The 12,471-nt window shown below is 40.6% G+C and overlaps 1 protein-coding gene across 2 annotated transcripts in view; it reads left to right on the top strand.

Annotated features, from left to right (window-relative positions):
• LOC114660386 (toll-like receptor 2 type-1) overlaps window positions 1-12,471 on the top strand; it is a 49,566-nt gene that overhangs the window by 24,854 nt on the left and 12,241 nt on the right. Inside the window, exon 2 of one of the 2 annotated variants that reach the window (XM_028813057.2) lies at window positions 1,621-3,761. The exons of the other annotated variant lie outside the window; for it this stretch is intronic. Coding sequence (XP_028668890.2) covers window positions 1,621-3,454 — 1,834 coding nt within the window. The 3' untranslated portion in view covers window positions 3,455-3,761. Of the gene's footprint in view, window positions 1-1,620; window positions 3,762-12,471 lie in introns of those variants that run through there. 2 annotated transcript variants of the gene reach the window in all.

The following is a 12,471-nucleotide window of genomic DNA, read 5'->3' as shown; positions in this document are numbered from 1 at the left end:
TGGAATTAAATAACGGGCTTAGTTAACATGAAGAATTAAGAAGTTGGTTTGAGTGAAATTGGCTGAATTTTGATGTTCTAATTTAGCTGGACATCTGTTGGCTCGTTTCACATCTCTGTTTGGCTGTCATTTAATGAAGAAAGGAATCAATTCAGAGGACTGAATTCTTAAAAACAGGGCTATTAAAATGAAGAGAAAAGAAGCTAATTAGCAGTGAAAACAGATTAGGAAAAGGGTTAGAATGAAACCTGCAGCCACTGTGGCCCTCCAAGCCCGGAGTTCGACACCCCTGGTTTAAACAATCCATCTAGCTGGGCACATCTGGTGAACAAGAAACACCTGGCAGGTCAGACTCACATTACTTGTCTCAAAAATTGTGTGGTCTGCTACAAGTGGTTCTATCCTCTATATTGTTTAAAACAGCGGTTCTCAAACTGTGGGGTGCACCACCCTAGGGGCAGTAACAAAAAAGGGGGTGCGAATATTGCTATATGTGGCGTAATTTCACTATTTGTAGGGAAATTTTAAACTTGTAGTGGTGTATCAGCAGCAAAAAACATAGGAATAAATTTTATTAGATAGATAGATAGATAGATAGATTCTTTATTAATCCCAAGGGGAAATTCACATACTCCAGCAGCAGCATACCGACAAAGAACAATACCAAATTAAAGAGTGACAACAATGCAGGTATAACAGACAATAACTTTATATAATTTTAACGTTTACACCCCTGGTGGAATTGAACAGTCACATAGTGTGGGGGAGGAACGATCTACTCAGTCTGTCAGTGGAGCAGGACGGTGACAGCAGTAGTTGAAGCTGCTCCTCTGTCTGGGGATGATACTGTTTAGTGGATGCAGTGGATTCTCCATGATTGACAGGAGTCTGCTCAGCGCCCGTCGCTCTGCCACGGATGTCAAACTGTCCACCTCTATGCCTACAATGGAGCCTGCCTTCCTTACCAGTTTGTCCAGGCGTGAGGCGTCTCTCTTCTTTATGCTGCCTCCTTAGCACACCACCGTGAAGAACCGTCTGATAGAACATCTGCAGCATCTTATTACAGATGTTGAACGACGCCAGCCTTCTAAGGAAGTATAGTCGGCTCTGTCCTTTCTTACACAGAGCATCAGTATTGGCAGTACAGTTTATCATCCAGCTGCACTCCCAGGTATTTATAGGTCTGCACCCTCTGCACACAGTCACCTCTGGTGATCACGGGGTCCATGAGCGGCCTGGTCCTCCTAAAATCCACCACCAGCTCCTTGGTTTTGCTGGTATTCAGTTGTAGGTGGTTTGAGTCACACCATTTAACAAAGAGCTTGATTAGGTTCCTATACTCCTCTTATTATTATCTTATTAGGGTTTCAAAAACGTTAGGGGGGGCGCGATTAAAACTGTTATGAAAACTTAGGTCGCAAATACTTAAAGGTTGATCTTTTGATCTCAAACCCTTACGTGTTCAGTCTATAGGATAAACAAATGAATTTGTTTTGCTGTTCAAAAACTTTCGGCGGGCATCTGAATCCATGGATTCCATGTTGTTTATCTGAGAGTATTTGAAATGTGAAATTTGCTTTGTTTACGGGGTTACTGCAGGTTTGTTTTCATCCCTCTTAGGATGCCGAATATGTGGATCTCAACTCTGCCTTGGATGCTGTTCCTCTCGTATGGCTTCGGGATTCCTGGTGCTCACGGAAAATGTGCTGTAAGCCAAAGCCAGAGCCAGTGCACATGCACTGTGGACACCTTAAATAACATGCTGTACCTTTTACCTTGTCTTCAGGTGGAAGAGCTTGAATTACAAAATGGCTATTTTGGAAAAATCTCCATCTTTAATGAGTCACAGGATATCTTAGGCAATTCAGCGGATGCTTTAAATGTGATGAAATTTTTACACATTCTTCCCCTGAGAAAAATAACTTTTAGACAAGTGATTATCTCGGCAGAGTTTTTAATCGTTTTGCTTCCTTTCTTGGCCCAAAGTAACATCAAGGAGTTGGCTTTCATCCAGAGTAGACTGATTTTTAGTTCTCAGTCGATAATTCTGCCTCATGCCCCCTTTAAGATCAAATCTGCAAGCCTGGAAAATGTTATGGTGCCATCATCATTTTTAGCTCCTGATCTCCTCACACTCCATGAATGGCTAATGAAACCGTTGACCAAAGTACTTCTGACAAAGACCCAGATTTCCCATCTTGAATGTAAATTCATCAGCTTACTACAGAACCTTGAAGAGGCTGACTTTTCAGAAAACCAGTTGGTGGACGACTTTCTTGATCTTGCCCAGTGCCCTGGGGCTTTAAAGACCATACGCTCCCTTAGACTCAGCAGTAACAATTTCAAGTCTTACTACAACGTTTGCCAGACTCTACAATATCTTAGCAGTCTCGAAAACCTTGACTTAAGCTACAATGACTTTACTAGCCCCCCACGTCCATGTTCTTGGCAACAGGAGTTTCAAGTGTTTAATCTTTCACATGCCCACCTTAAGGATGCGACTAACTACCTCCCAAGTCACGTGGTCATACTCGACCTCAGCAGCAATAACCTCCAGGTATTCACTGTCGCTCCAGTGGGTCTCAGACAGCTCTACCTTTCCAGCAACCAACTCCTTCACCTCCCCAGTCTGGAATCAATGCCCCTTTTAGAAGTTTTAGAAATTCACGACAATAACATTAAAACATTTGATAAAAAAGTTTTTGCAGATTTACAACGGATAAAATCACTCAGTGTTGGAAAGAACCGTTACCAGTGTGAGTGTTCCACAAAGGATGCCATTGAAGAATTGACTAAACTGTCTAGCCACTTGAAGTATTGGCCCGAGGACTATGTCTGTGACTCCCCTCTTAGTCAACAAGGGGTATCTTTGAATAACGTCCATTTCTCATTTGCCGACTGTAATGCAAAGTTGATTGCAGGCTTGATTGTTGCAGGGTGTATTTTGGTTGTAGCGGTCGTGGCTGGGCTTGTTTATCGAAGGTTTTCTAAACAGCGAGACTCCACAGAAGAAGAAACCACAAAAAAGTATGTGAAAGATCGTGGAATACCAAAGTATGACCTCTTCATTGCTCACTGCAACACGGATTCTGCATGGGTGATGAGCCACCTTATGCCGGCACTCAAACATTACAACAGTGGGCTGGATTTGTGCTATGGGGGCCCAGTGGAGACAGTTTGGGAAAGTCGCAGAACCCTCATTGTCGTTTCTTCTCATTACCTGAACACAGAATGGGTCAACTATGAGCTGGAGTTTTCCCAGTGTCAGGAATTTGAAAAGCTCAGCAACTCTGTCTTACTGGTTTTGTTAGAACCTTTCAGCAAGGAAGCCCTCCCTCGAAACTATCGCAGCCTACAGACCCTTATGTCAACAAGGACCTGTATAGAGTGGCCAGATGACGAAACGCTGCAAACCTGCGCCATGGAGAGACTTCTTAAAGACTTGAAACTGTAATCAAAGAGAGTCATTTCACTTTCAGAAATGCAAAGCTACATCTCGAGGATTATGTAGACCTCATTCTTGCCAAACTTCCACTGCTGCACCTTTCTTCTGGTGCCCTCATGTAAATTTTTTTGAAGCACCTACTATATCTACAGTGCCCATCATCCCACATTGACGTTATTTTCTGTGTTGGTCTTCGTTTTTAATCTTTGACCCATGTGGTTACCATTCCCTACAGTGGGACACCATAGTGCCAGCCCTGTAAAAGCATTTCAAAAAATATAGAGGAGGGTGTTTGGCAGGCACTCATTTCAAAATCATTGCCATTTATTTTCTTTATATTTTATCTATTTTTTTATATTCTTTTTATTTCTATTTTTATGACTAGAATTAATGATAACAATTGTAAAACACACTTTTAATCACTGAAAATAAATATTATTAATGAAAATGTTTTATTCAAATCTTACCTGATTCTTGTATATGATATTGAAATCATTGTTTAACCAAACTGTATTTTACTTTTGTACTTTTTTAATGTATTTTGTCATGTGACATCCATGAAAATGGTTGTCATGGGTCCTCCATGGGTCCCTTTTTATGAAAGGTGCAATAAAGACTGCTATATAGTCACATATTGAAAGTTTTCATATATTGTATGCATTCCGGTAGTGAAGTTTCCCCTAAATCTACGTGTTTTTATTTCCGGGTAAGCTGGCTTTCCTTACACAGCTCAAAGCCATGCAGGTTAGGTATTTTGGTGGCACTACCTCGGCCCTCTATCAATGGGTGCAGTTGAATGAACTCTGCAGTGGACTGGTACTTCCAGCATGGTTGATTCCTGCTTTACGTCCCATGCTGCTGGCGTCAGTAGACCTCCAGTGACAGACCTCTGTTGTTGTTCCAGCCACAGGAGCCTGTGATGTCATTCAGGGGCCTGTGGCTGAAGGTGTAAAATAGACAGTCTTGGCAGAGTGCTATGTGTGCATGTACAGGTGGATATGGATGCTTTAGCATAAACAAATAAATAAATGTATGTAACTTTTGCTAAAAAAAGCCTAAAACCATTACTTAAGAAGAGTAATATCCATCCATCCATCCATTATCCAATCAGTTATATCCTAACACAGGGTCACGGTGGTCTGCTGGAGCCAATCCCAGCCAACATAGAGAGCAAGGCAGGAACAAATCCCGGGTAGGGTGCCAGCCCACTGCAGAATAAGAGTAATATTTCAGTAACAAAGCATAGTGTTGTTTTTGGATACTTCTGTGTATTATCTAAATGGTGCAGTGGTAGTGCTGCTGCTTTTCAGTAAGGAGACTGTGGAAGATTGTGGGTTCTCTTCCCGGTTCCTCCCTGTGTGGATAGTGCTTTGAGTACTGAGAAAAGTGTTATATAAATGTAATGAATTATTATTAGGATTAGTGGAACTCGCCATATTCGTTTTTGGATTGGTCTCCTCTCTCACCCTGCTATTAACAGACTTACACAGAAAGACACACGCACACAGGCCCTATCCACTTAAAAAGTGATTATGAACAATGCTTGTATGGTTGTGGTTGCTCTGGCAGCACAAAATAACGAAAGAGTGAAGCAGTGAAAAAAATCCTACAAAACAAATCTCACTCCAAGGCAAGCCTGATCCCAGGAAACCAGAGGGTTTTAAATTCAAAATGACAGCAATAAGTCTCAAAGACCTTGAGGTATGTCTCACCAGAGGGAGAACCGTGAAAACTCAGGCTAGAAAAGAGATAAGTTCTGCAGTGGACTGGTGCTTCCTGCATGGTTGATTGCTGCTTTGCATCCGGTGCCGCAAGGATTAACAAAATTTGGTAGCAGACTACTCTGTTGTTGCTCCAGAACACCCCGTGTGTGTCTTAGTCTTTTCGGCCAAGTCAGTCAGTCATTTCCAACCTGTTATATCTTAACACAGGGTCACGTCGGTCTGCTGGAGCCGATCCCAGCCAGCACAGGGCGCCAGCCCACCGCAGGGCACACACACACACACACTCCCACACACCAAGCACACACTAGGGACAATTTAGGATCGCCAATCCACCTAACCTGCATGTCTTTGGACTGTGGGAGGAAACCCACGCAGACACGGGGAGAACATGTAAACTCCACGCAGGGAGGATCCAGAAAGCAAACCCAGGCCTCCTTACTGTGAGGCAGCAGCACTACCACGGTGCCACCGGGCCACCCTAGTCTTTTCGGTATTCATTACAATATATTTCACATGAGAGTGCCTTCAGATATGAGCTGGTTAAACACACAAATCAGTTTATTTATGTGTGACATCCATATGTGTATCCACTAAGCCAGGGGTGGGCAATGTTGGTCCTGGAGAGCCCCAGTGGCTGCAGGTTTTTGTTCCAACCCAGTTTCTTCATGAGAAGTCAATTATTGCTGATGAAGCCCTTATTGCTTAAGTGACATCTTGACGCTTCATTTTAGTGGTCTGACTTGTTAAGGTTCCCCACCCTTAATTGCTTATTTCGACCTTAAACAGTTGCACTCACGTTTTAATGGCTCCTTATTAGCAATAAGATGTAAATGACAAAGCAGCCAGAAGTTCTCCATCTAGCTTGTTTCCATTTATATCTGTGTGTATGTTCATTCAGCACTGTTTGATTTAATAAAAAGCTTAATAGAAAAATGTGACAGACTGAAAATGGTATGTTTCAGGCTTCAAATCATTTGGATGATATCCTTGGAAAAGAAAGAATAGATAGATAAATAGATAGATAGATACTTTATTAATCCCAAGGGGAAATTCACATACTCCAGCAGCAGCATACTGATACAAAAAACAATATTAAATTAAAGAGTAATAAAAATGCAGGTAAAAACAGACTAATAACTTTGAATAATGTTAACGTTTACCCCCCGGGTGGAATTGAAGAGTCGCATAGTTTGGGGGAGGAATGAATATACGATATGAGAACCTTACATTGCAGAGTAACAAGTCGTAAGATTAAATAAGGTCTGAGATTGGCAAGGACTGGTTTCTAATTAAGCATTTGGGTTGGAATGAAAACGTGTAGTGCAGTGTTTCCCAACCTCAGTCCTGTGGTCCCACTGTGGCTGCAGGTTTTTGTTCCAACCAGAGTCCTAATCAGTGACAACACCTGATAGCACTGATATCATTTAATTAGCTGCTATTATTTTTCTTTTATTCGACATTCAGAAAAGCACAACAGCATGATTTTTACATTTATAAGACATTTAGAAATATTTCTACTTTTAATTTAAATGCTAAACTCTCTTTTATTGATTTTGTTATATTTTGCCCTTTCTCTGTGCAGTTTTTCCCCTTCGTTGTATCTTATTAATGACAATTAAAAATGAGCAGAGCAGACACGCTGGCAAACAACACGGAACCATGAAAGGCTGCAACTACTTTAGAGTCAGACCCACTAATTAGTAAATGATGGATTAATTAAACAATTAGAACACCTAGAAAAGTAGAATGAAAATCAAGATGAAAATATTGTTAAAAAGAAAAAAATGCATTATTCCCATATAACTGCTTCGAACAGTTTAATATATATGTATATAATTTTTTTACCAAACTTAGTTTTCTAATTTCAACATTGTTCCCAAAACGCAGAACTTGGGAAATAACACATCATTTAATTAGCCCAGGAGTCCAATTAAAAACAGAAGCTGGGTTGGAACAAAAATCTGCAGCCACAGTGTTCCCCCAGGACCGAGTTTGGGAAACACTGCTGTAGCCACTGTGGCTCTCCAGGACTGACTTTGCCCACCCCTGCACTAAGCCAATTTTTTAGTACTGAGGACCAACTTAATGATGCATTTTCAAGACGGCTCCCTACCAAGAGTAACAAGTGTACTCTTGAGTCAAATATATTATAATGATAAACCAATATAGCAGGGGTGTCGAACTCCGGGCCTGGAGGGCCGCAGTGGCTACAGGTTTTTATTCTGACGCTTTTCTTAATCAGTGAGTAGTTTTCACTGCTAATTAACTCCTTTTCCCTTCATTTCAATAGCCCTGTTTTTAAGGATTCAGTCCTCTGAATTGATTTGCTTCTTCATTAAATGGCAGTGAAACGAGCCAACAAATGACCAGCTAAACTGAGATTTCAAACTCCAACCAATTTCACTCCAAACAGTCTCTTAATGAGAAGCTGATTCTTGCTGTTAATTAAACCAGTTATTTAATTCAATGGCTTGTTGCTGCTCTCATTCTGCCACAGCAGACATTTCCAAATCTGTTGATTTTTCTGTTTTTTCTGTCATATGGTAGCCTGTTTGATGTCTCAGTATTGTTTGGCTACTAATTAAGGAAAAAGAGACAATTAAGGGGCCTGAGTCAAGTTAATTAAAACTAAAGCAAAAGAAGTTAATTAGCAGTAAAAACTGCTCACTAATGAAGAAGATGGTTAGAATGAAAACATGCAGCCACTGCGGCCCTCGAGGACCGGAGTTCGACACCTGTGCAATATCGAAAGACTGAGATGCCCACCAAATAGTAGTTACCCCCAAGAACAGGCTTGTTTATTTAACAAAGACAATTCTTGTGTTTGTACTCCGGGAAGCCTAACGCCTTACTGATCGTCCTTTCCACTGTCATGCTGTCCACCAAAAAACATCCTCATCTTTTGCATGGGACTGCTATTTATTTTCTCCTCCGAAAATCTGTCTGCATTCTTAAATCTTCCCAGTGGGAACTTTCCCCAAACTCATCTTATATGCAGTGCTCATTGTATTTGTGTTCAGCTGGCTGGCATCCTCTTTAATAAAGTCCCTGTGTGCGTCCATGTGTCTGTGTGTGTGTGTCTTCTGGTGAAGTGCACATGCGCGGGGCACGGTGCGATGCTTCAAAGGCCGCCTGACGCGTCACACAAGACAGAGAGGGTGGGACCTGTAAAATATCGCGCGGCCGATCCATTCGGATTTCGGTTAATGAGGTAAGATCTAAAACATAACGCACGAAAAATCCAATCGGGTACTGAGACGCAGAGACCAGCTTCCCCAAAGAGGTGGGATTAGTGTTTGTTGTTCACTCTGAGGATGTCAGATTTGCGATTAACAAAGTTGGCCTGGTAAAGTGTAAAGTGTTTTCCTAAATATACGAATTTTCATGATCATTACAATAGGATGACTTTTAAAAGTAGATTTATTTTCACGCACATAAAATCCGTTGCTAGAGAGACGCCATACATACAATAATCAGCTGCACGCCAGCACAGATTAAAATACTTGCTGGAGAGACGTATTACTGTGAGAGAATATTAAAGGCACACAATACAGTGACGCATATTACAGCCACATACAAGCCAGGATTACTGTAACAGAAAGTAGACGGTCCTTTGCCATTTAATATGGACTGTTCCTACTAATGTTTATGCACTACTATTCTAGCGCCCATTATTGTAACGGGCTTAATGTCTAGTAGTAGTATAATATTTCTGTGAGACGATGCTGCAGACTAAAATCTGAAAATTCTCCTATCTTCAATGCACTGTACTAAAATATTTCTGTTAGACAATGCTGCAGTCCAGGGGGCAGCCACAGAGGGGTCTGCTGCTGTAGGTATGCAGCTAGACTTGATGTTTTTTTAATTAACTTTTGTAGCAGCGTTTGCCCATCATTTTGTAAAAGCTACTATGAAATATTAAATTGGTAAACTAACAATGCAAGTTATAAACTTTAACACTGAGTGATGGAAATAAAATAGTGCATGTATTAAATTGTGGTATTGTACTTTTAGACTTCAGCTTTTTAAATGCACGTGAAATCGATCTAGTTTTAAGGAGGTTTTCACAATGGTACAAATGCAGAAATACATGATCTTTTGTTATTGAGGTTGTACACTTGTTAATTAATGATTTTAGGTTTTTTTTTTGCGAAATACATCCACATTTCTTTAATCTTGCTCAGACATGCACACATGATATTGGGCTAATAGTATCCACTTCACACCTCAGGCCCCAAGCCCCTGAATGACATCGCAGGGCCCTGTGGCTGGAGTAGCCGCACAGGGGTTTGCTGATGGAGGTCTGCAGTCAAGCCCTTCTCACTGGGGTGAATTCTAGTTCCTGTGACCCTAAACTACACCCTAAGCAGGTTCAGTAATAAATGGATGATAGAATAATGCAGATGCCTACTTAGCAATACATGTTGTTCTACTCAGATCACACAGGGCACATGTTGTAACACTCCACAAATGCACCAAGTGCTAACTTATCCTGAGGCAAGGGAGATGATGAAAAACTAGGAACTGAATGTGATGCCAGTTTTAGAATGGGGTCATCACGAAACCTGTGGGAGACCACACTGGCACCCTGAGCTCCCTCCGAAACAGTCCATTCAAGTCTGCCAGACAGAGGAGGTGCTGTTTTGTTACTTGTGCCATCTGGAATCTACCTTGTTGTGCCATTCATCATGAAAAGCACTATATACTTCAGAGTTGCGTAGGGAGGGTTTGAGGAACTGTATGTGTCAATGCTGTAAAATAAAAACACATTAGCCAGGATGTTGTGTATTATTAGTGAGTCTACCAGCTACAGCAGGCTCAATCAGTATTTGGAGGTTGGATAACTACTTGTATTTCAAGATGTGCAAGAGTTAGCTAATTTTAGGGAGCAATGAGTCATCTCAGAATTAATGAGGCAGATTCAATTCTGTGGCAGACTAATACGAAACAGTGCTTCCTGTGTGCTTTATAATGATCTAAGTACTTATGTCTAGAGAAATTGTCATTTTTAAATACTTAATAATAATAATAAATACATTTTATTTATATAGCACCTTTCTGTGTATTATATTGAGGTAGCCTATTTAAATTCAGCAGTCAGCCTTTCTTGGCTTGCACTTTACACATCAGGGTGCTATATAACCTCACATTCTGTAAATCCTTCTTGATGGCTTCTGAACACTGTCTGCAAGTTGATAGTTATGAGTCCCCTATGACTCCTACATCCTTCACATAAGGTGACAGCTTCACAGGCAGATACAAATACAAACTTTACAAATTACTAATTACATAATGAGTACACTTAAAGTCACAGATTTGTTTAAAAAGTTTGAAAGTAGTTTGAAACTGATTAACATAAATGGAGTCCAGCAACATCTGTCCACTATTGTGTGTGAAAATTTAAAAATTTTACTTTTAATGTAAGGGTGGTACGGTGGCACAGTAGTAGAGCTGCTGCCTTGCAGTTAGGAGACCCAGGTTCGCTTCCCGGATCCTCCCTGTGTGGAGTTTGCATGTTCTCCCCATGTCTGCGTGGTTTCCTCCGGATACTCCAGTTTCCTCCCACAGTCCAAAGACATGCAGGTTAGGTGTATTGCCGATCCTAAATGGTCCCGTGTGTGTCCTGTGGTGTGCTGGCACCCTGCCCGGGATTTGTTCCTGTGTTGGCTGGGATTGGCTCCAGCAGACCCCTGTGTTAGGATATATCGGGTTGGAAAATGACTGACATTTAATGTGTATTTATTTACATTAAACTTCATTTGCCACAAATCTCCCCAAGGCTGTGTGCTGTCCAAGTCCCTCTGTAATGTTTCAAAGAATTCAAGATTGTCTGCAAATCCATGCAGCTTGCTATCATCTGCACATGTAACTAATTTATTGTTTATATTCAAATCCAAATTATTTACATACTGTATATTTAAATAAAAATAGCAGCCACCCCAGCACTAGTCCCTGAGGGACATCACTCTTAACGTCACCCAATTCTGCTTCCAGTGTTTGAGACACTTCTGCACCTACCTACACACCACACACTGAACTTCCACTTCTTTTAGTTTGATACCCAGCCTTGCATATGCCACCTTACCAAATGCTCTCTGAACACTGAGATAAATAATATCATAAGCACCACTCTGATCAAATCTTTTTTTGCTTCTTCATAGAATTCTAGCATACTTCCTTATCTGAACTCATGCTGACTGTTCTTGCAACATGCTGCTTGATCTTCTCCTTAAACAGTTCCTTCCATTAATTTACCCAGGATGAACGTTAATCTTACTGGCCTATAGTTACTTGGATCTACCTGATTACTCTCTTATATAACATGGGTAATGTTTACTACTTTCCAATCCTTTGAAAAATATGCATCAAGGGTTTGTATCTGCACTCACTAACCTCCTTAAGCACTCAAGAATAAGTGTTATCTCATCCTATGATTTGTTAGATCTCAGCCTTTTTAATCTGAGCTGCACTTCTCCCTCTATAATATCCAAATCACTCAGTATCTCCTTAGTATTCCCTGTTTATGCTGGGAGGTTATCCACTTCCTCAAATATGAAAACTGAAATAAAATAATATGATTTTAAAAACATTTGCTGTTTGGTTGTCTATTGATTTGAATTCCTCTTTAGTATTCCTGATGCAATTCACCTCATTCTTGTCTGTTCGTTAACAACTAAAATATGGAGAGAATCTGTTTGGGCCATTTTTTGCATTATCTGCAAAATTTATCTCCAGCTTACTTTTAGATTTCCTAATTTCCTTTAAAGTGGTCGCCCTTATGTTCTCATGTGTTGTTTATCCTTTTCAGCTTCTTTTTCAATTCCATATTTACTCATATTGCAAAGTTTTTGATTTTTTTTTTTACTACCCTAAGTTCTTGTCTATAAGCCGCGGCTTATCTAAGGAAAAAAGTTGTGAAAATGAAAAAATAGAATATCGGCTTATACATAAATCCGGCTTATACAGTAATCCCTCCTCCATCGCGGGGGTTGCGTTCCAGAGCCACCCGCGAAATAAGAAAATCTGCGAAGTAGAAACCATATGTTTATATGGTTATTTTTATATTGTCATGCTTGGGTCACAGATTTGCGCAGAAACACAGGAGGTTGTAGAGAGACAGGAACGTTATTCAAACACTGCAAACAAACCTTTGTCTCTTTTTCAAAAGTTTAAACTGTGCTCCATGACAAGACAGAGATGACAGTTCTGTCTCACAATTAAAAGAATGCAAACATATCTTCCTCTTCAAAGGTGTGTGTGTCAGGAGCACAGAATGTCACATAGATAGAGAAAACAATCTCT

The sequence above is a fragment of the Erpetoichthys calabaricus genome, chromosome 11 (assembly GCF_900747795.2).
Source record: "Erpetoichthys calabaricus chromosome 11, fErpCal1.3, whole genome shotgun sequence".
NCBI classification, from domain to species: Eukaryota; Metazoa; Chordata; class Cladistia; order Polypteriformes; family Polypteridae; genus Erpetoichthys; species Erpetoichthys calabaricus.
Note: the sequence above shows the minus strand (reverse complement) of the source record. Positions and strands in the feature narration are given on the sequence as shown.